The 20,822-nt window shown below is 38.4% G+C and overlaps 3 protein-coding genes across 7 annotated transcripts in view; 2 read left to right on the top strand and 1 right to left on the bottom strand.

The window, feature by feature from the left end:
- The window catches only part of Btk29A (tyrosine-protein kinase Btk29A), a 23,063-nt gene extending 8,607 nt beyond the window's left edge, over positions 1–14,456 (top strand). For 2 of the 5 annotated variants that reach the window (XM_018461395.1, XM_018461388.1), the window contains exons 5-15: positions 10,928–10,989; positions 11,073–11,156; positions 11,340–11,404; positions 11,738–11,803; positions 12,012–12,140; positions 12,243–12,436; positions 13,144–13,315; positions 13,491–13,659; positions 13,769–13,887; positions 14,001–14,253; positions 14,340–14,441. In XM_018461395.1, the coding sequence (XP_018316897.1) occupies positions 10,928–10,989; positions 11,073–11,156; positions 11,340–11,404; positions 11,738–11,803; positions 12,012–12,140; positions 12,243–12,436; positions 13,144–13,315; positions 13,491–13,659; positions 13,769–13,887; positions 14,001–14,253; positions 14,340–14,441 (1,415 nt within the window). Of the gene's footprint in view, positions 1–2,597; positions 3,230–10,044; positions 10,851–10,927; positions 10,990–11,072; positions 11,157–11,339; positions 11,405–11,737; positions 11,804–12,011; positions 12,141–12,242; positions 12,437–13,143; positions 13,316–13,490; positions 13,660–13,768; positions 13,888–14,000; positions 14,254–14,339 lie in introns of those variants that run through there. The other 3 variants (XM_018461402.1, XM_018461410.1, XM_018461378.1) reach the window with 3 other exon arrangements.
- LOC108731225 (leucine-rich repeat-containing protein 15-like) lies at positions 8,108–9,222 on the top strand. The gene has a single exon (XM_018461433.1). The coding sequence runs from the start codon at positions 8,128–8,130 to the stop codon at positions 9,160–9,162; it is 1,035 nt and encodes a 344-aa protein (XP_018316935.1). The 5' UTR covers positions 8,108–8,127; the 3' UTR covers positions 9,163–9,222.
- A 1,473-nt stretch (positions 14,457–15,929) lies between the features above and the next one.
- LOC108731178 (Ecdysone-inducible gene L2) overlaps positions 15,930–20,822 on the bottom strand; it is a 15,841-nt gene continuing 10,948 nt past the window's right edge. Inside the window, 7 exon segments of the mRNA XM_018461354.1 lie at positions 15,930–16,098; positions 16,305–16,618; positions 16,695–16,884; positions 17,129–17,213; positions 17,306–17,373; positions 18,336–18,509; positions 20,288–20,446. Coding sequence (XP_018316856.1) covers positions 16,081–16,098; positions 16,305–16,618; positions 16,695–16,884; positions 17,129–17,213; positions 17,306–17,373; positions 18,336–18,509; positions 20,288–20,446 — 1,008 coding nt within the window. The 3' untranslated portion in view covers positions 15,930–16,080.

Below are 20,822 nucleotides of genomic sequence, written 5' to 3'. Positions count from 1 at the left end.
ATTTAAAAAAACCATCGTGACCTTGAAATGACCTTCAAAATTGACCTCAAGGTCAAAACTAATGGTACAATTAAATGACCCCCTCTGTCCTGGTCAACTTTTATCTAAACCATTTTTTTGTAGATACCGTAATTTGGAAGATATTCGGGTCCATAGATTAAAATGACTCACCCTGTATGTCTTTCTCTCTTGCATGATTTTGTCAAAACTAGAGACTGCATACAAAATACGGTGTCTTGTTAGGGAATATATAGTTATATTTAAGACGGTCTTAAGGGGATCCTAAACCGATTACCGAACTTGATCGAGGTCGATAGTGCAGACTTTTTTAATTCCATATTCGATAATAGTGACATCTTTGATTCATTTCTTACATTATATTATATATCGTTCTATCTCACTTAAACGCATACATCTGTCCTTATCTAACATATGCCAGCACCATCTATCGCAAGACCGCAACTATTACTACACGGAATTTCGACTCTGTTGACAATGGCTACGTTTACACCGTGCGCTTAGTCCGCGACCTATACGATAGGTGTCTTTGTTTAACCTACAGGATAAACAAGGACGTCTATTGTATAGGCCGCGGCCTAAATGCACGGTGTAAATGTAGCCAGTCCCAGTCTTCGCAAAGTACCCGTATATACGTATTTTCTATTCGGTAGGATTACTTTCCTTCTAGACTTTCAATCTTAGTTCTATAAACTTGGTATTGTTCGTTACAATAATGTGACCTCAGATCTATGCTTATTTTCAAGATATAAATTATAAAACTCTTGTGTGAACCAAATATAGACCTGAGGTGTCAGCTGTACGAGCTAAAAGTAAGCGAATTTTTAAACTTTTCTTCGATTTTCTCCTAAAATCCGATACAGCTGAGGTCCTGTTTGTGCGTACTTTAATTCTGTAAAAACAATTTTTTGCAATCCGTCAATTCAATTCGGAGATATTTCACCGAATGGAAATGATGGTAAAGTAGAACAACTTTAGCATCCCTTTAAGTACAGTTTTGATATGTTATAAGCCAATCACAGAACAGTATTTTAAGACATATTACTTGAGGTGGTCTTAAAATAAGAATGGAATATAAATATCTGCCTAAGCATCAGTCTCTCTCTCTCTCTCTCTCTCTCTCTCTCTCTCTCTCTCTCTCTCTCTCACGAGCTTCTCTTTAGTCCGTCGACGCGCGGGGTGCTTCATCTTTTATCCTTCGAATCCTGTCGCTTTAATTTGCTCGCCACGATATCAGACGTGACACGACTCCATTATATGAACGTTGAGTAGGTCGAGCACGCAATTAACAAGTTTGCTTGAGAACAGTGCGCGACGAGAACTATAGTTAGCAAATGAATGTAGTCGAGAGCTAAATCTTAACTACTTCTGACGTTGCAATACGGGGGCGCGTCGTGAAATGCAGCCGGCCTTTTTTTCTCGAGCATCCTTGACTCATCGTCGAGTATACATCGTGCGAATCACGGTAAGCCTCACGCCTGTTTTCTTTCTTCTATCTTTTCCATTTTCGCTCGTGATTTTCTTTACGCCGAGGCAGTCTCACTGATTGCTCGTATTCGAGACATTCAGAGTCATCGACGCTGCTAATTAAGTCCTTTGTCGAATATCGACCGAATCGGCTCGCTTCTTTGCAATTGATTATTTTTATGCCAAAGCGATACTTTTCGACCGTTTTCGTTTCGCATCTTTCCAAACGATCGCTTCTCACGGTCGGTTATCAGAATCTTGAAAAGAAAAAGACTATTGTACTAAATTATAAAACCCAAGTAATATTACTTTTATTGTATCAAATAAAAAGTAAAACTCAAAAAATGACACTATTTTTGGTATTATTTATTTAACTCTAATGATATGTACCATTTGTACAAAAAATTTGGTATCAACAACTGGCACCAAGTTAAATTCTATTAAATTAAAAAGTAAAACCCAAGTGTTACTTGGTCCTTATTATTTACTTAACTAAAATTGTAAATAAATAATTTTTTCATATCTTTATCTTTATGAGACTAGAAAGAAGTTGCTTCCTTTATTTTTGTGAAAGATATGAATTATTGAAGGTTTGGCATATATGCCAAATCTACTATGTATGTGCCACCGCAGACACGAAAGGATTAAGTTGTCGCTTGATGCTAATAGCATCTTGGAAGCCGTAAAGAACTTATTGCAAAAAATATTTCTTACCTCAGCCAGGATTCGAATCTTCCAAATTCCGTGCGAGCGTCCTCTCAATTGGACCTTCGAGGCGTATGTGGTAGTATATTTATCGCAATAATCAATACGTATATAGAGAAAGTATACATTGAAAAACAGCGTGTATAAATGCAACAATATTAAGATTAGAATACAGGGCACTGCATGAATATCTTTATTTTCCCTGCCCGCGATTGCGATAAAAAAGCACTCGCTTTAATTCAGGAACAATTTTTTTTTGTCGCGAAAAGAGTTGCGAAAAAGAGATAAATATTTAATTCTTTAATTCTCAATCAAAATCATTATTTCGCACTGTACAAAGTTATATTACAAAATAATATTTACATAATATTCTTGATATTAATTTCACGATAGAGAATTTTCTGCCGTATTCAGCGCTTCCTGCGTAATTATGAAGTCTCCGGATATATCAAGTAATATTACGAATATTAATTTCCTGGGCTGGTACGGATAGGAACAACGTCCACGTAACGCATCGCGCGTCACAGTGCGTGTCGAAGAGTCGTCATCGTTGGCGGCATTAATCGGCGGCGAGGGAAGACTTCCGTGAAGGTGAAACTCTGAGGAAGGGGACTAAGCGAGACGACGACGACGACGACGACGACGATGGCGACAACGCAGCCACGACCACGATCACGACCACGACTCCGACTGCCTTTCGCGTTGTTGCTCGCGCGCGCCGCTTAGACATTCTCCGAGACTCCGAGCCGAACCGAGCCGAGCCCAGGCCCCAGTCCAGTCCGCGTCGAGCCGCTTCCACGGTCGCTTCCGTGCCTTTACGAGACCGTTACTCGCCAAGTGTGGTGCGGAGAGTCCTCCGTGTGCCGGCGCGGGCGTGCGTGCGTGCGTTCGTGTCCGTACCAGATGCTGATCACAACGGGCCGTTAGCCAACGGGAGCTATGCTGGTGATAAGCGCCTTAAAACAGGTCGCGAACGCCGCTACCAACGCGGTTCATTCCGCTACCGGTAACGTTATCGGGCACGCTCACAGTAATTCCGGTGAGTCGACTGGACTTTTCGAAATTTTCCTTTCCCTTTCAAAATTCGAACGATCGCTCCTCGATATCTGTTTGCTGATAATGCCACGACTGTGTCTATTCTTGGAGAAAAATTTTTAGTATATTTGTAACTATACTTACATATTAGTACCATAATTATTGCTGCTTTAGATAATGTTAGTAATATTAACTATAATTCTGTCACAATGAATGTAGTTGCCAATCAAAAAATAACTATAATTATGTTTATTATTACCATAAAAGCAATTGTAATTACTATAAATTATAGTTAAATTACAGCAATTTCAACCATTTTTACGATAACAATAATTATGACCCCATTTTCGGGGACCAACTATATACCCATATTTGTTGATAGAATTATATCATTGCTAACATTATAGTAGTAATAATCATAATTATGTATAATCATACTTGGAAATACCAAAATTTTTTTCTCTCGGTGCAGTATAGTATCTGCAGTCTCGATTTTCTTCTCATCTACTCTTGTCGATGATCTTAAAATACGACGTTTCAGATATATCAGAATTATCTGGATATCTCGCACCCGGCAAAAAATTGTAACCTTCTTCGTTTGAATGAAATGAAAAATTAAAATCTCGTTTCGTCATATACATAAAAACAAAAGCGACACGTTTGAAAGTATAACATCAAATCGGCTTGAAAACGGTAGAAACTTGCGTTCTCCATTCGTAACGTGAGATTTGTAAGAGCGCTGTACATGCTGTACAGGTGAAGCGCTCTATCGCGTTCTTTCTCTCTTCTTATTCCTAAATCTTCTTCCATACTCCCTCCTTATTTTTTAACTTTTCGGTTCAGTTCGTATTATGGAAAGCATCCGCGAGTTTTATATACATTTCTTTATTATCCGCGCGGAGAAATATCGCTTGCGCAAAATGTAAAAGGTTACACGGAGGAGCACGAACGCAAGCAAGACCGACCTCCATCGGTTTCATAAGAACGGTACCCCACGACGGCGGTAACTTTCTTGCCACGCCTGTCAAGAATGTCAAGATCGCAACGTCAATAGTGATGTGAATCATTTTGCACCGTACTGTGAGGGAAATACACCCCGTGAAAATATACAAATGATCTTTAATAAATAAATAAATAAATAAATCTTCATTCACACAATCGCGAGAGAGGGATAAGTCACGATAAGAAATTGTCAACGACCGAAACTCGTTTGCGGGTTGCGCTTCATTCCGAACATGATCATTCGGACTCTATAAAAATCCAGGCGAGTTTTATATAAAATAAAGTTGCTCTACGAGCGACGTGGAGTCCACTGTATCCTGTTAAGCGATTCTCCAAGTATCAAAAGTCAATTAAGAATATAGCTAGACAAATGTCAATTATTTGCCGCGGCGAGATGTAATGTGGTCGTTATAGGCGACGTTCACCGGTTGGATGGACGTCAACACATTGAGCATTGTAACGCGGTTTTTTCCAAACAATTAAAGGAAATATATGACAAATCTCGTAAAAATTCAATCGACAGTTGTGAGAAAGGAACAAAGCGATTACGGTGATGGAAATTGTTTCAATATAATCGTGGGCTTTTCTAACCGATGCGATGCACGAATTACGATGTACGTCGAGGCGAGTAGCTTAGTTGCATTTACTATCGTGCGTCTTCTTTCTTTTGTGTGGTGATAGAGTGTGGATCATTATCGTCTTATCTAAGAGAATCGCCAAGCGACAAAGATATACTCATTCTATCGTTTGGCTCAAGTTTATGTATCTTTATCATTGCTCGTTTCGCTTTGTCACTAACCGGCCGAACGACCGCGGATTGCGGAGTACGCGGAACGAGAAACTGAGCGAGCGAGCGAGTGAGCGAGTGAGCGAGCGAGTGAGTGAGTGAGCGAGTGAGTGAGTGGGATGTAACATCGTTCGATGACCTCGTGAGCGAGAGGCGAATCGCTCTTCTGATGTTTTCACCAATATCTTAGGTCTTAGAAAGTTTCTCGGCATTGCTCGCGAGACGCCACTAGCCTTGAAAATCACTCACCGCAGTACATACATATTTGTCTCATCTCTCGAACGCAACTGGAAATGTGGTCCAAATACATCTCGCCGAATCATTCATCGGAATTTGTGGCAAGTCGTTCGGAAAATTCTTCTCGAAAAGTTTCGTCGAGGCTGACCGCGAATCTTCTAATCCCTCGAGGTTCCTTCGTGGATCGTGATGAACGTATAAATTTTGATGGTAGAAACTTATTGCAGAAACAAACATTGTTTGAAAAAGAATTAGGGTTACCAACCCTATGTTTCAAGAGTACATGTACTTTTTTTGAGGTTGAAAAACAGTGTACTCATATTTTTCACTTATTGTACTCTTTTTTTGAGAAATGACAAAATTAAAAAAATTGTTATTTAATATTTAAATTTATTATTTTACAAAAAAGTTATGCTTGGATTGTACTAAGGTTGTGTTCGCTTTGGGCAGTATGTAGTATATGTATATATACTTATCATATAGAGGTTTTGTTGGAGATTTAATTATATATATTTGTTGAAAAAACTTATAAGTTGCAAGATACATTGAATACATGAATCATTTTATTTTCTCAATTGTATTAATGTTAACATTAAAAAATCTGGTCACTAAGTAAAATGTGAATAAATATATTTATATGTAACTTTATGAAGACTGAATAGAGGCTGTCAATAAAAATTACATTCTAAAAGTGTCTAAAATTTTATTGAATATTGGCATTTAAAATAGAAAACCCCTTCTTCTTCATCTTTTTTACTTACTTTTTTTTTAAGTGTACTTACTCTTTTTATGTGCACTCAATGTACTCTTTTTGTGCCATCGAAAGTTAGCAACCCTAGGAAGAGTTCCCAAACAGAACACACATTTAAAATCGGGATATAAGCAGAGCCGCATTAACCTATTCTGCGTCCACTGAATTAATATTTTGAGTGTCCTTTTAAGATGTAATGTCATCTGGGTAAAATTTTTTTAGCAGTTATATTAAATTAATTTATATATATGTAAGTATAAGAATTGGTTTCAGAAATCATTTCAGATTTTCGTAAATCATTTATTTGTTTCAAGTACAAAAATAGCAAAAAGTATACAACAAAAATACGCAAATTGATAAAATAAGTTATTTCCCAATGAGAACAAAAAGCGAATTTAATCTTTTTTCACTATAAATCGCGCTTCACTATGAATCATCTTGTCTATCCAGTAACTTTAAATCATTTCTAAGCAACATTATTTCAATTAACTAAAAAAAATTAGTTACTGGTTATTACGAAGAATATTATTAAAGGTCTCGGTAGTCTAACCGTAAGAACACCCGCTCGGCAAGCGAGAGATTTGGGTTCGATTCCTGACCGAGGTAATATTTTTCGCAATAAATTATTCGCAGTTTTTAGATTTTATCAACGTATGACAATTAATATTTTTTTTGTTAAAAAATGCTTATTAGCATAAAAAATTATTGCTTGTACAATTTAATAAGTGATATTATTCTGTTCATGAATACGTTTTAAATCCAGAAAAACATTTTGGCGCGCGATATGCAAAATCAGAATGTATATAAATTCACACAAGAAATATGTATTTAAGCACTAAGTAAGATCCGCTTCGACCGCGAATGTAGGGTTCTTATTTAAGACAAAGTTTTTTTTCTCAAATTTGCCGCCCTGGCCGCTATAGTCCATTTTTTTTCAGCACACTGAAAAAAATAATTATGTGTATTAACAGAATTATTTTAATCAAAAATAATTTTGTTAATTCGCACAATAATACTATTAATGAAACAAATACGCTCTTGTTTTAATAACATTCTATTTGTTTCATTAATGTTGTATATATATATAATTAAAGATTATTTTTAATTAAATATAATTGCGGTTGATATAATATCTTTCTCTTTTTCATTATACATGCCTTAATATAGCATTAATATAGCAGGATGTAAGACGTATTATGTTATTAAAAATGTTATTAACACATCTTTTATACATAGTGTGTAATAACATTTTTAACATCCATTTCTTAATGTAGATTAACTTTAATTTCGGCTTAACTTGCTTTTTATTTTTTTCCTAGTTCTGAGAATTAGAAAAAGATAAAGAGTTAACTAAGCTGAGATTAAAGTCAATCAATTGATGAAAATAGACACAAGACCTCTTGTGTATCCAGATGTTGGACATACGTCGCTGTACTAAGTTTATTTGCGTCAATAAATATTTAATAATGTGTGTTGCGATCATAAATAAATATAACATCGGATTATTGAAAAATATGGTTACCTTGGAGATAAACGGATTATCTATTTCGGGATGCTCGTTCTTATACAACGTCGTTGTTTTTCTACCGTTTCACTCCACTTTCCACGATCGCCTCACTGTCCCGGGTGCTCACTGGACTATTACATACTTTCTACTGCTCGTTACAGATAATCAGTGGCGAACAACCTGCCATCGACAATGCGTGCGGTTTGCTAAAGCGGTGGCGAACCTGTGATATTATTAAGAGTCTCGCTAAGTGTTTTATCACGTGTTTTAATTAATGCGATTAATTTAGGCATTTTGACGCTCTCGAAATAAATTTTGAAAAAATCTACACTTTGGGGAAAACGCAAGTTCAGCATTTAATGATACGAAGAATTTTCGCGTCGCGTCGCGTCGTTTAAAAATTGAAGCCATGTTTCTCTTATCTTCAACTTTGGCATTTCGTACCCGCGCGGGAACCGTCTCTTCTAAGAATGCAGTCGCGATAATTTTTCAGCCATAGCGATAATCAGTGCCAAAAGTCACGCACTATCTAATCTCTTTCCATAGAATACAAAACTTATATAAAGCGGATGCACCCATGTCATTCGATTAGTCGACATTCAATTGGTCTCTTTCACGATGTCGCGATTTCTTCTGCTTTTCTCGCAAGTCGTCCTGTTCCTCTCGGCGAAGGCCTCGTCAGAGGGGAAAGAGCCGATCTGTCGAATCATCGACGGTTACAACGTCTGCCACTATAAAGGTATACTCGTCCAAGTTACGCAACGCCGTTTCGAAGATCGATTGGACATCAGCGATCTAAATCTTCTGGCAATTCGAGAAGATGCCTTCAAGAACGTGACGGCGACGCATTTGTATTTGAATCAAGGCAACCGGATATCCGTGTTGAAGAGGGGATCCTTCCGCGGTTTGCCCAACTTGGAGCGTCTCCATTTGGACGATAACGTGATACCGTTGTCGGAGCACTTGTTCGCGGAATTAGGACACCTGCAGTCGCTGTCGTTGATCTTTAACAAGATCAATTCGATACCGAAAGACTCGTTTGCCGGCCTGTCAAGTCTGATGTGGCTTTACTTGGGTCATAACGATATCGAAGCGATCGAGACAGAATCCTTCTCAAATCTGAATCCTGAACTGCTATATCTGTGGCTCAATAACAATAAAATCACTCGCATCGCCCCGGGTTCTTTCGCCGAGTTAACCGAACTGAGTCGCCTCCACTTGGACTACAATCGGCTGGTGGACTTGTCAAGCGGTGCCTTTCGAGGATTAAACAAGTTGGAGGATCTTTACTTAAATGACAATCGGATAACGAGCATCTCTAGGGCACTTCTCCATGATTTGGTTGGTTTAAAGAGACTCTATCTTCAGCATAACGAGATCAATGCTCTCGAGCCGGAAACGTTCCGAGAGTTGTCACAATTGGAACTACTGCGACTAGACGGAAACAAACTATCTCACATTGTAGTCGGCACTTTTACTGGGCTCTCCAATCTGGAAGATATCAAGCTGTCTGACAATAACATCCAGACGGTGGATAATGGCGCTTTCGCCCATTTCGTCAAATTGCGATATCTCTACTTCGGTGGCAACAATTTTACCGAAATCGACAAGATCAGCGGCCTCTCACACGTTACTGTCATGATGGCGCCATAGAGATCTACTTGTATCTCAGCGTATAATTCTTTCACAACATAAGAAAAAAATAAATAAATCCTTGATTGCGTTATCATATTATTATGCGTTATCGTATTATTATGTTTGGGATATTTTAATATGATTTATATTCTTTATATTAAGAAATACATACTGAAGTTAATGAGACTCGAACTAATAGCAGCTCCAGTGAATAGAGAGTAAGTCTCGATATGTGCGTTACAGTCTCGCTGACCAGATACGCGTAGAAAAAAACAACGTAAACGGAGGTGATATTGCCAGATGGTAACGAAATATTTCTTTTAACCTAACAATACGGAATACACCTACAGTACACTGCGTTATATATTAGAATCAATGCTGAGAGTCGGATTCAATATCACGACGTCGCTATTTTAGACGTGACGTTTATTTTTCCTTCTTAAGGCTTTCCCACTTATTGAATTTTCCCCAAAGTCGGAATATTTTCGGAGATGCGTCGCCTTCGGCGGATTTTGTTACTCTCTTTTCACGTCACGGGCTTTGTATCCCGGCGAGACTTTCATTACCGAGATATCCTCCTTCCGAGAAATTCTCCCGGCACTCTTCCAAAAGCTTCTCTACGAATCTGTGATGCCATTCACTGAGAAATTGCGCGAAAAATTCGAGGGTATCTTTGTGCGAAAAATTAACAGTGCTTTAAATGTTTAAATTAAAGAAGAAATCTCTCTCTCTCTCTCTCTCTCAGTTAAGAAAATTACTTGATGAAACATATTCGTTTTATTTTTCTTTATTCTCAATATAATCTGAAAAATATACTTTGAAAAATTTAGAGCAGAATAAACTCTAAAGGACTGAAATATTATATGATGTACCAACTCGTGCCAAGTATTTCCAGCGATAAGTTTCCTCTTTTCCTTTTAATTCTAACCTTGGTCACAAAAAGATGTACAACATTTCGTTTGTACGGGAAATTTTTTTCTAAAGGGCAGAAAATGAGACTGCTCAAGCGTGGCGAAGATATCCCAAATATTTTTCGCAAAGAAAAAATTCTCCGCCGCGTTGCTGAGATTGCCTCGGGTAATGAAACTCGGCCAAAAAAAAAAAAATGGAAAGGATACTAAAGGAGCATTTGAAATGCAGGATGTCACGCGACGAGAGAAGCTGATGCGGTTTAAATAACCGCGACGGCAATCATCGCTTAGGGAAGCGCGCAATTTTTTGTAAGTAAAATATCAGTCCGCAAACTTGGGTGCAAACTTTTGGGTGAATTGTGAGTTGCGATTTGTGAGTTGTGTGAGGCACCGAAAATCCGCACGCGGAGTTTATAGATTTCATAGATATAGGTAGACGTGTAATATTATGTTTGTGCGCGATAGCGTTGAATGCAGCGCACTCGCACGTAGTAGATGCGCTGTACACGCGCAGCGACGAGCGTTGCACGTGCGAACGCTGGACGGTACGGAAGAGATGCCGGAGAGGGGATGTAGGAGGTTTGAGGTCGCATTGATTTTGTCTAGACAGGGTGGAGACTGCTCTCGTGGTATCATTCTCCGCGTCCACGGTTTGGTATGCTGTCAGATCAGCGTAGTGCTCGTCAGTCGTGATGTCCCGTTTAGCTTCCGCCGTTCATTGTCACGCGAGAAGGAACGTCGCAGTCCGGGCCGCTTTTTTCTGTCAAATTAAACGACGGACGCTTTAATAAAATAGTAATTATTACTTGTTACGTCAAATGTCACATCAAAATAATACTAAATCTTTTTTCCCGTTTGCTCTTTTTTTCCAGGAACGCCTTCGACTCCGATAATGCCAGGTGGTACACCCGGCACACCATCCTCGAAAGCAAAGGTAAGTCCATGTTCCGTTGAAATGGAAACTTCCTCATTCTTAGCATTTTTACGTAATCCGTGCAAATTAATTTTGTCTCGCAGGAAAAGATAATGTTGCGGGCGAAAGTTGTGGTGGCTCTGTATCCTTTTCGAGCCATCGAAGGCGGCGATTTGTCTCTTGAAAAGGTAAAGATGAAACAAAATTGTGCGTGCGTGCGTGCGTGCGTGCGTGTGTGTGTGTGTACAGATATACTATATAATAAAAAGAGAAAAGTTATAAATTATTACAATATACATATGCTATAATATATAACACATATTATTAAATTAAAAATAGAATATTTATTACTTCTGATTTTACGAGTCCAGGGTGCAGAGTACGAGGTCTTGGATGATTCCCAGGAGCATTGGTGGAAAGTTAAGGATGAGAATGGGTATATAATTCTTTTTGAAATAGCTTTAGAAATTGCATCTACATGACTTAGCTCTTCTTCAAAACTTCTTTACGACAAACGAGTTAGCTACGTTCTATCTATATTTTTTTCATCTCACACATAAGTACGTCGCGTAGCAGCGATTAATCAACAATCGTAAAAAAATAATTGGTTGTACGCGCGCAATTCGCAAACAATAATCTTAATGGTCTCTTATATAATCATCGATAATTATTCGTAATAGTCAGATTGTTTACTTATATATTAAAAATATGTATGTACGTAGTGAAAAAACGGGTTGCAGAAAGCTATATGACGCGCATTTAATTGCAGATCGATCGGCTATATTCCGAGCAACTACGTTAAAGAGAAGGAATTATTGGGACTGCAGAAATACGAGTAAGTTAGGCGTATAATCTTTTCCTACAAATCACCGAATTTAGTATCTCTTGGATCTCATAACACCTTATTGCTTTTTCCATTTTTCGAATTATCAGTCAACTATTTTTCCAGCAGAATTTAACAGCGCTCAGTAGTGATCTCATATAAATCGTAAGATGGTACATGATAAAAAATTTAGATAAAAAAATGGTTCCACTTGTTGTAGATGGTACGTAGGTGATATGTCAAGACAACGCGCCGAATCACTGCTGAAACAAGAAGATAAGGAGGGCTGTTTTGTTGTTCGTAACTCGTCGACGAAAGGACTTTACACGCTCTCACTTTACACGAAAGTGTAAGTTAACGGTACAAGTGGCTTCCACTGATCGGCTCTAAATTGTTGTAAATTTCACACTCTTCGACTGCCGCTAATTTAAGATTTTTTGCTCTGTCGTAGGCCACATCCCCACGTGAAGCATTACCACATCAAACAAAATACCCGCGGAGAATTTTACTTGTCGGAAAAGCATTGCTGCGGCTCCATTCCCGATCTAGTTAATTATCATAGACACAACAGCGGTGGTCTAGCCAGTCGATTAAAGACCAGTCCCTGCGATCGTCCTGTACCACCGACTGCCGGTCTCAGTCATGGTTTGTAAAATTTGTATACGTGCACTTTCTCCATTACTTAATTAAAATATATGAAATATACAGGGTGTTAGTTAAGTATGTTGCCATACTCAACAGAGCGATTTATTTCAAGTAAAAAAGTCCATATAAACATCTGTTCTAAACGGTTTAGTTTCCGAAATATAGGTGAATGTTCGCAAATGTTTGACGAAACGATAAATCCTTTGGATTATTTCCTTTGGGGGCATCTGAAATCATTGGTTTATACCACCCCAATTGAGAATGAGAATGATTTGAAGAATCGAATAGTTGCTTCATGCGAGGCAATACGTAACACACCTGGTATGTTTGAGCGTGTACGTCAATCTTTGAGAAGAAGGCTCGATGGATGTATCATGGCGCAAAGTGGACATTTTCAACAATTCATCTAATTGTTTTATTTCATCAGAAGAACTGAAGCCTGTTTTTGACTAGTTTTTGACTAGTTCAAGCTGTATTTCTTTCAAATAAACAGATTATTACTACACGTTTAAATTTTTTTATTTCAGAAACTAAGCCGTTTAGGACACGTGTTTATATGGACTTTTTTACTTGAAATAAACCAAAGAATCGCTCTGTTGAGTATGATAACATACTTAACTAACACCCTGTATAAAAGACACACAAGAGATATCAAGAAAAGTTTCTTTCTATATGACGCTAAATAATGGTTGGCGGCCTTTTTACAGACAAATGGGAAATTGATCCAGCGGAATTACATTTGCTGGAGGAGCTCGGGTCCGGCCAATTTGGAGTCGTGCGGAGAGGAAAATGGCGCGGCTCCATCGATGTCGCTGTGAAAATGATGAAAGAGGGAACCATGTCCGAGGATGATTTTATAGAAGAAGCTAAAGTGATGACGTAAGTCTCTAATCTATTTTTCGTATCGAGACTTTCAATCAGTAACTAGACATCCGACTGGAATTCTTTTAATTCAATCAAAAATTTTATGATGTTACAACTTATTCTTTAAATAATATCGATATCGATCACTTTAAAATGCATTTATCATAACAAATTTTATTCGTTTGTGCAGAAAACTGCAACATCAAAACCTAGTCCAGCTATACGGCGTTTGCAGTAAAGATAGACCAATATATATTGTCACGGAATACATGCGACATGGATCTCTTCTCAACTACCTCCGCCGTCATGAAACCTCATTAGGTGCAAACGTTGGCCTCTTGTTAGATATGTGTATACAGGTAACGCAAATTCCGTTCTGTAGACAGTAGAACATGTGGCGGTTAACAGAATTTAATACTCTATCAAGATTTTCTGAATCTCCTATGGTATTTACATTTCTTTGTACAGGTTTGCAAAGGAATGGCATATTTAGAGAGGCACAACTATATACACAGAGATCTTGCAGCACGTAATTGTCTGGTGGGATCGGAAAATGTAGTAAAAGTTGCAGATTTTGGTTTAGCTAGGTATTTAAACTACTTAATTATTTTTGTATTCCTATTGCCTACATTTTACAAAAGTAGAAAGCTCAGGGTGAGCGAGTATTGAAATTTAACTGACAGGTGATGAATATTTCCAGGTATGTACTCGATGATCAGTATACCAGTAGCGGTGGCACTAAATTTCCTATCAAATGGGCGCCTCCGGAAGTTTTAAACTATACGCGCTTCAGTTCGAAATCGGATGTGTGGGCATATGGAGTACTTATGTGGGAAGTGTTTACGTGCGGAAAGATGCCTTACGGTCGATTAAAGAATACGGAAGTCGTCGAGCGAGTGCAGCGAGGAATTATTTTGGAACGACCTAAAGCGTGTTTTAAGGAAGTGTATGAGGTAAATTGTGTTTGACGTTTTTCCGTTTCCCATTTCTCGATTGTGTACACTGTACGGAATCACGAGCTTATGGATTTGAATTCCAGGTGATGCGCAAATGCTGGGCTCATTCTCCGGAAGTACGACCATCCTTCCGCGTCCTGAAAGAACAGCTGATTAGCGTCTCCCAAGGATTGGTCAACGATTGACTCAACCTTCTGCGGTGTATGCGCCTGTCCTCACCATCCTGCCGATCGATCCGCTCGACGGCGAAATCGTCGCCGTCGTCGGAACGATTGCTCTCTGCCGGTCTACCCTCGTCAAACTTGCCGTACAATTCAGCAACGTTGCCGTCGCGTAAGACACGCGCGCCAGCTTCCCCGCCGCCTTCCACAATCGATTTTTCTCGTCGTTTCTCATCGACTACGTGCAAATCAAAAAGAGAGGGCTCCTCGTCGCCGAATACACCCGGGCATCAAGCTAGTCAACAAAAACCATCTTTGAGCTCGACTAATAACGTGTGTGATGTTTGCAGTTCCTACGGACACCCGTGGATTGAAATATGCAAGGCGATACGAGCCACTAAAGGTAAATGAGTAAAGAGTGTGTGTACATGTAATTTGACTTTTGAGTGAGTAATTTACACTACTCTCCGTTGCGACTATTAGAGAGCCGTATCCGTAATATGGAGATGTGATTCTAACCCCATAAGAAATCCCATAAGCGTTAATGCCTCACACTTCTTTCGTCTACTCTCTCCTCTCATCTCTCGTCCAGCTCCGTATGCATCTCCAAACATCTTGAGCAGATGTTCCGTATATTACGTGACTTTACTCGATACTAGGGTGCGTGATACTCTACGTGCGTTTCACACATACCATTTTTCCCATATAATTTTTAGACTTTACTCTGTATCGTCATAAATACATTTATATAGAACAATAGTATTTATTGATGGCCTTTGCAACAGATGCAATATTCAACTTGTGATTCCGCTTAGAATAAATCATTTTTTATTATTATTTTGACAAAAATAATAACACAACTTTGAATCAGAGATATTGTTTCTGCTTAATAAACCGATTTAATAAGTAAACCGTTTCCGTTTGTTTATACTTGACATAATTATAACCATTATAACTAATAAGCAAAACTGCGAGATAAAAGGAAAGAGTAAAAGATATAAAACAAGCTTATTTTATTTTAACGAATTGATTTAACGTAATATTTATTTGGAGTTAGCTTAATGGAAAATCATGAGTGGTAAGTAATGTACATATCATTCGCATTAATTACTCTTATTGTAAATTTCATTACAAATTTATAAATTATAAATCTTGTATAAAATGTAAATACAATTAAATAGCATATGTAATAAAATTAAATAGTTTAAGATACGTTGTGGATATCGATCAAACAAAAAAGTCTGTTAAAAATATAGTTAGTCTGCTAAAAATATATGTTTCAAAATTTTTATGATAAATATAATGAGCGTAAACATTTTTTTTAAGCGTAGATTGTGTAGATCACATTTATTAAAACTATACTCGACTCATTTACAAACTTTCTTCAATACGAGTATAAGAGAAAACTTTTTTTTGTGTAATCCGACGTAAGAAGTGAATCTGTCGCTCAAATATCGAGCTTTCGAGGACAAGTAGCACTGGTATCGTAAATATAACAAAAAAAAATAAGTACTTTTGTCTAATATGTGATATTTCTAATTAAATTACATTCTATTTTTATAAACAAATGATAAGTGTAATAGATTTTGGCACAAGGCATCACTTGTGGCAAAAGGCAATTAAAAATATAGGAATCTTTTGAAGCCTTTTTACACGGAATTTATCATTTGCCTTTTGATGTCTGAAACAAAGAATATATAAAATTATGCATTTTGCAGTTAAAAAGAAATTATCTAGATTGAATATATTTTAAGAGTGTTGCGTTATAACGTTAAGGACTCTCTTAATTAATCGATGTGCTTTTGAAAGTATTAGATACATATACATGTATACGTAAAGCTATAAAACTGTACTAGATAAATTTACGAAAGTTAATTATGTACGTACTGGAAGTACAGGATATAGAAATGTGGAGATGCTCTTCTCCGTATATCCCGATTGTACTTTGCAAGTATATTCACCCATGTCGGGCCAATCAAGATCCGTTATCTGCAGATCGCCACTAGGTAGAACAGTGTGTCTTGCGTGTGTGGTGGGACTTATGATTTTGCTCGAGTTATCTAACCAGAACAGATAAGGCGCCGGTTGACCCACGACTCTGCATGGAAGAATTACCGTGCTTTCATCAAGAGCGAATCTCCAAGAGGCATACAAGGTGATAGTTGGCTGACTGTCACGGTTGCATTCGGTAGCCTTGGTACCTAGTAGACAATATAATCAGACAATTCCGTAACATCTATTCATTTCAATAATGAAATATATTGTTGTGTCGCTTACTATTAACGAGAAGTACCGTCGGCGCCGATTGAGCCACTACATTTTTAGATACAGACACACAATACTTTAAACCTTGATCTTCAACTCTGACGCAATCAATCACGTATGTGGAAGTGATTTGACTAAGCCCTTCCCATTCCGTGGATATATCGTTGCTTGTTTCTTGAGCCCGCGCAGTCAACTCCTGAATCTGCAAGAGCAACCGTATATGTGTATATACTGCGTGTGTTTTGTGTGTGTGTGTGTATGCGTGTGCGTGCGTGTGTGTGTGCGTGCGCGTGTGTGTGCGTGCGTGTGTGTGCGTGCGTGTGTGTGCGTGTGGCGCACGCGACGCGCGTATGTGTGTCGGTATGTATAAAGAGCACATTGCCATATAACTTCTTTATCATAAATCACCGAGGATATCTTTCTCAGCATTAATTAGCGAGACCGACCTGCCTTTCCGGCTCGTTTCCTGTTATCCAATAAACCTGGGGCGGCGGATTTCCAACTACCTCGCATTGCAGTTCGACGCGACTCCTAAATGAACACGAAAGGAATGCGATCACATTACTTTCGCGTCTATGTGTGCACTAAAATCGTTACTTTATATCGAAGCAGTATATATTTACCCGACGGCAACTTCTAAGGAATCCGGTGGATTCTGCAAAATTCTGGTCCACGTTGTCGTGAAGCCGCTCTAGAAGATATAGATATATATATATATATATATTTACAGAGAAATTATAGATACAAAGCGGAAAGAGAGAATTTGACTCGTTGCGGTGAAGAACAATCAAAATCCCGCGCGGCAGCTCTTTTAGTTGATGAAGTACGAAAGAGGGATCATGAAAAGTTGAACAAATTTAAAACTGTTTGTTGATTCAAATGATGAATAGAATTGACGATAACCCGTAACTGGAACATGACCATTTTTTCTAATTTTGAAATAATTTGAAATAATTATATACACACATACATACACAAAACGTCTTCTGATACTTGACTCCTTGTCGTAATATTGCTTCATTATAATTTATCTGCAACTCTTAATTTTATTCAATGGACTTACTTTTATAAAGATTCGTCTACAAAAATATCGTATATCAAGATTAATAATAACCGTTAGAGTTATTCTAACGGTTATATTATAGAGGATCAACCTCCACATCGTTTATACAAATAGCGAGATGTCAATTTCATATGTCTACAAAACAAATCATCGAACTTTTTATAAAGGTATTGTATTTAAACGCTTTAAAGCGTTTAGTTTAATTTGTTAACATAACATTTTCATATAATTTAAGATCTGCGACTTACATTGATAATGATTCGATCGATGTCAAAACGTTTGTAAATTGTATTATTTATTGTTGTTAATTTGTTAATTTGAAATTAAAAGATCCTGTTCGTGCTCGTAGCTCTTCTATTAAATCGTTTAGTTTTATTTGAATTGAGCCATATTATTCTTTTACAATTTCAAATAATTTTATATTTTTCGCATACTTATTTTTCACACTTTTGTTCTACTTATGCCAAGTTCAAGTGCTGCAATTTGTTATACACCTAGTTGAAAATGTAAAAACTAGTAAGAAAAAACTTGAGTAAGACCCATAAGTTCGAGTCACATAAAATATGTGTTTCTGTTACGGAGTAATATACCTTCTTCATGCCGGTCGGTTTAATCTCACTTTTCAGTCTATTCGGTGCGCTGGACTGGTCGACGTTTGCCCGCGTGTATGATGCATTCGTCATCAGGAAGAATGTTAAAGGACTTCCGAAAGCTACGTCAGTCGCGACGACGAGCGTCAAAAGATACGCGAGGCACAGCTGCATCTGGAAAGAATCAGTTACACGGAAATTTGCGGAAATATGTATATCAGAATTATTAGGAAGTATACATATACAAAATGCACGGAGAGAGATTTTCCCCGAACCGAGGACAAGGACTTATCGCGTTTCGCAAAGTCTGGACGATATGTACCGAATTAATTATCTACCTCCGTAGCACCGAATTGACCGCAGAATTTCAAGACTTTCCGAAAGACTGGATAATGAAATACGAAAGATTTCGCGCTGAAGAAATATTTGTAACGCTCAGTACAACATATTCCTTATATTTTAGATATCATATACGATATGGTGTATATATGGTGTTTCTCGCTAAGCAGATCCTCCCGAGTCGTGTCAATCCTTGAATAAATTTTTTTTAACAGCGGACAATCAATAAATTATTAAGTATTAAAAAAATAATAATTCTCTTTCAGAGCGAATCATTATTCGTTGGAACGCAGTTCAGCTCTCTAAAAATAATGAAAATAAAGAGAAAAGATGAGGTAAAAGTGCAAATTGAGCCAAAAAACAAAGAGGTCTTATATTAAATTATTACATAATTCTGTCCAAATATAAAATTTCTACCTGAAAATAACGGAGGAAGGAATCTTATCGTCCGCTCGTCCCATGCGTGGCTTAGTTGACAAAAGACTCTTCGATCGCTCACGATCAGAGAACTGTAGATACCTTCCTGCGAGAGAGGGAAGCGCTGACTCAGAGGTGCGCTTAGCGAGGAAACACCCTGCATGCACGCGCGAATAAGTATAGCGATTAATTTACACCGAATCGAGCAATCGCCTTAATATTCAATGTCTCGTGTCTCGCCCGACCGCTGAAAAAAAGGTACGCGAATGAGAGCGATAGATGCGGTCTTCTGTCGCGATTGCATCAGCCGTTTTAACCCGGATTGGTTTGCCTCAGCCACCTTACAATGGAGAGGGAAGCGGACCGAAACGACACGTGCGCGAAAGGCACGCTCCATTGATACGGATCTCTTAATTTTTCTTCTTTCGCCGGAAAGCTTTCGACGCGCACAGCTTTGATCCTCGCTGAATTCTCACGAGGGAGATTTGCAAGAGAAAAAAATCTTTTGTCGCGGAAGATGCTTACGTATGCGTAGGGGAGACTGTGGTCAAAAGTAACACGGGTAAGTTGTAATAACACTTGTATAAAATAACACGTTATAAACAAAATATGCAGATGTAAGGAAGAGATAAAAGTTTGTAATAAATACATCGGCCCGTATTCAGAACGCGCTTTTATCTCTGAAATTCTATAATATGCGTGACGTAAAGTATAGTATGTTAGCGCGCTACATCGTTGTAAGCGCGTTCTGAATATACGGGCCATTATAAACTTCTATCTCTTCCTTACGTTTTTTTTTTGTATTTGCTTTATAACGTTTTTTATGTAAGTGTTATACAGCTAGCTTACCCGTGTTACTTTTAACCCCAGTCTCCTCTATACAATAAACCGCTCGAAGCAAATCCGATTGTTTCTTTAAAGAATTTTTCGCAATCGGGCCCGCGGAAAGCTATAAAAACGCGAAGCTGTCCCGAAGAACATTGCGTTTAAGCACGTTTAAATTCACACGGAGGGAATTTGTAGAATCTGCCATCAAGTATCGTCGTGCGATAAATCATACATCTACCGAGACAATTAAGTGAATAATAATTCTATGCGTCAAAACTGTCAAAAGACGCGCGTGGGAGCCGCGGAAGTAATTTTCGGCCTAGGCAGTTTCGCGCGATTGAAGCTGGTACAACGCATGTGTGACTTACCTTCAATGTGCGTGGAATTGTGCGAGCGCTGCGATTTATCAGACGACAATGCGCTCGGTGGTGCCGAGTGAGTCGGAGGTGGCGAAAAGAAAAAAAAGGGGGAGGAAAAAGGAAGAGAAGCAGTTTGTCAACTACTGGTGAATCGAGGGACCCGACTGAACGGCGGTGTAACAGTTATTGGTCCATTTATATATTTCGAATGTAACAGCGGGCGCCCTTCCCTTTCCCCGATTGGCCGTTATTACCGGGAGTAGGGCGATAATACCACCAGCAAACAATCAAATTCATTATCTGCCACGGGTCGTTTGTACGCGCGTAATAGGTATCTCCCCAATTTGTTTTCTCCGCCTTCATCCTATATAGGCTTCCCCCCTCAGTTGATTTTTACGTCAAAAGGACGACACAATAATTACTTTTATTGAAAGAGCGATCATATCGAGAAGAAGATGACTCCAATTATCTGTCAGGTCCATCCGCCACCGCCGCGTCGCCGTCTCCGCCTCCGCCTCCACCGCCGCTGCCGCCCACGTCGGCG

Source organism: Mycetomoellerius zeteki, unplaced genomic scaffold, assembly GCF_001594055.1.
Source record: "Mycetomoellerius zeteki isolate Tzet28-1 unplaced genomic scaffold, Tzet1.0 scaffold10, whole genome shotgun sequence".
NCBI lineage: Eukaryota > Metazoa > Arthropoda > Insecta > Hymenoptera > Formicidae > Mycetomoellerius > Mycetomoellerius zeteki.
The sequence above is the reverse complement of the archived record's forward strand: the minus strand, read 5'-3'. Positions and strand labels throughout refer to the sequence as shown.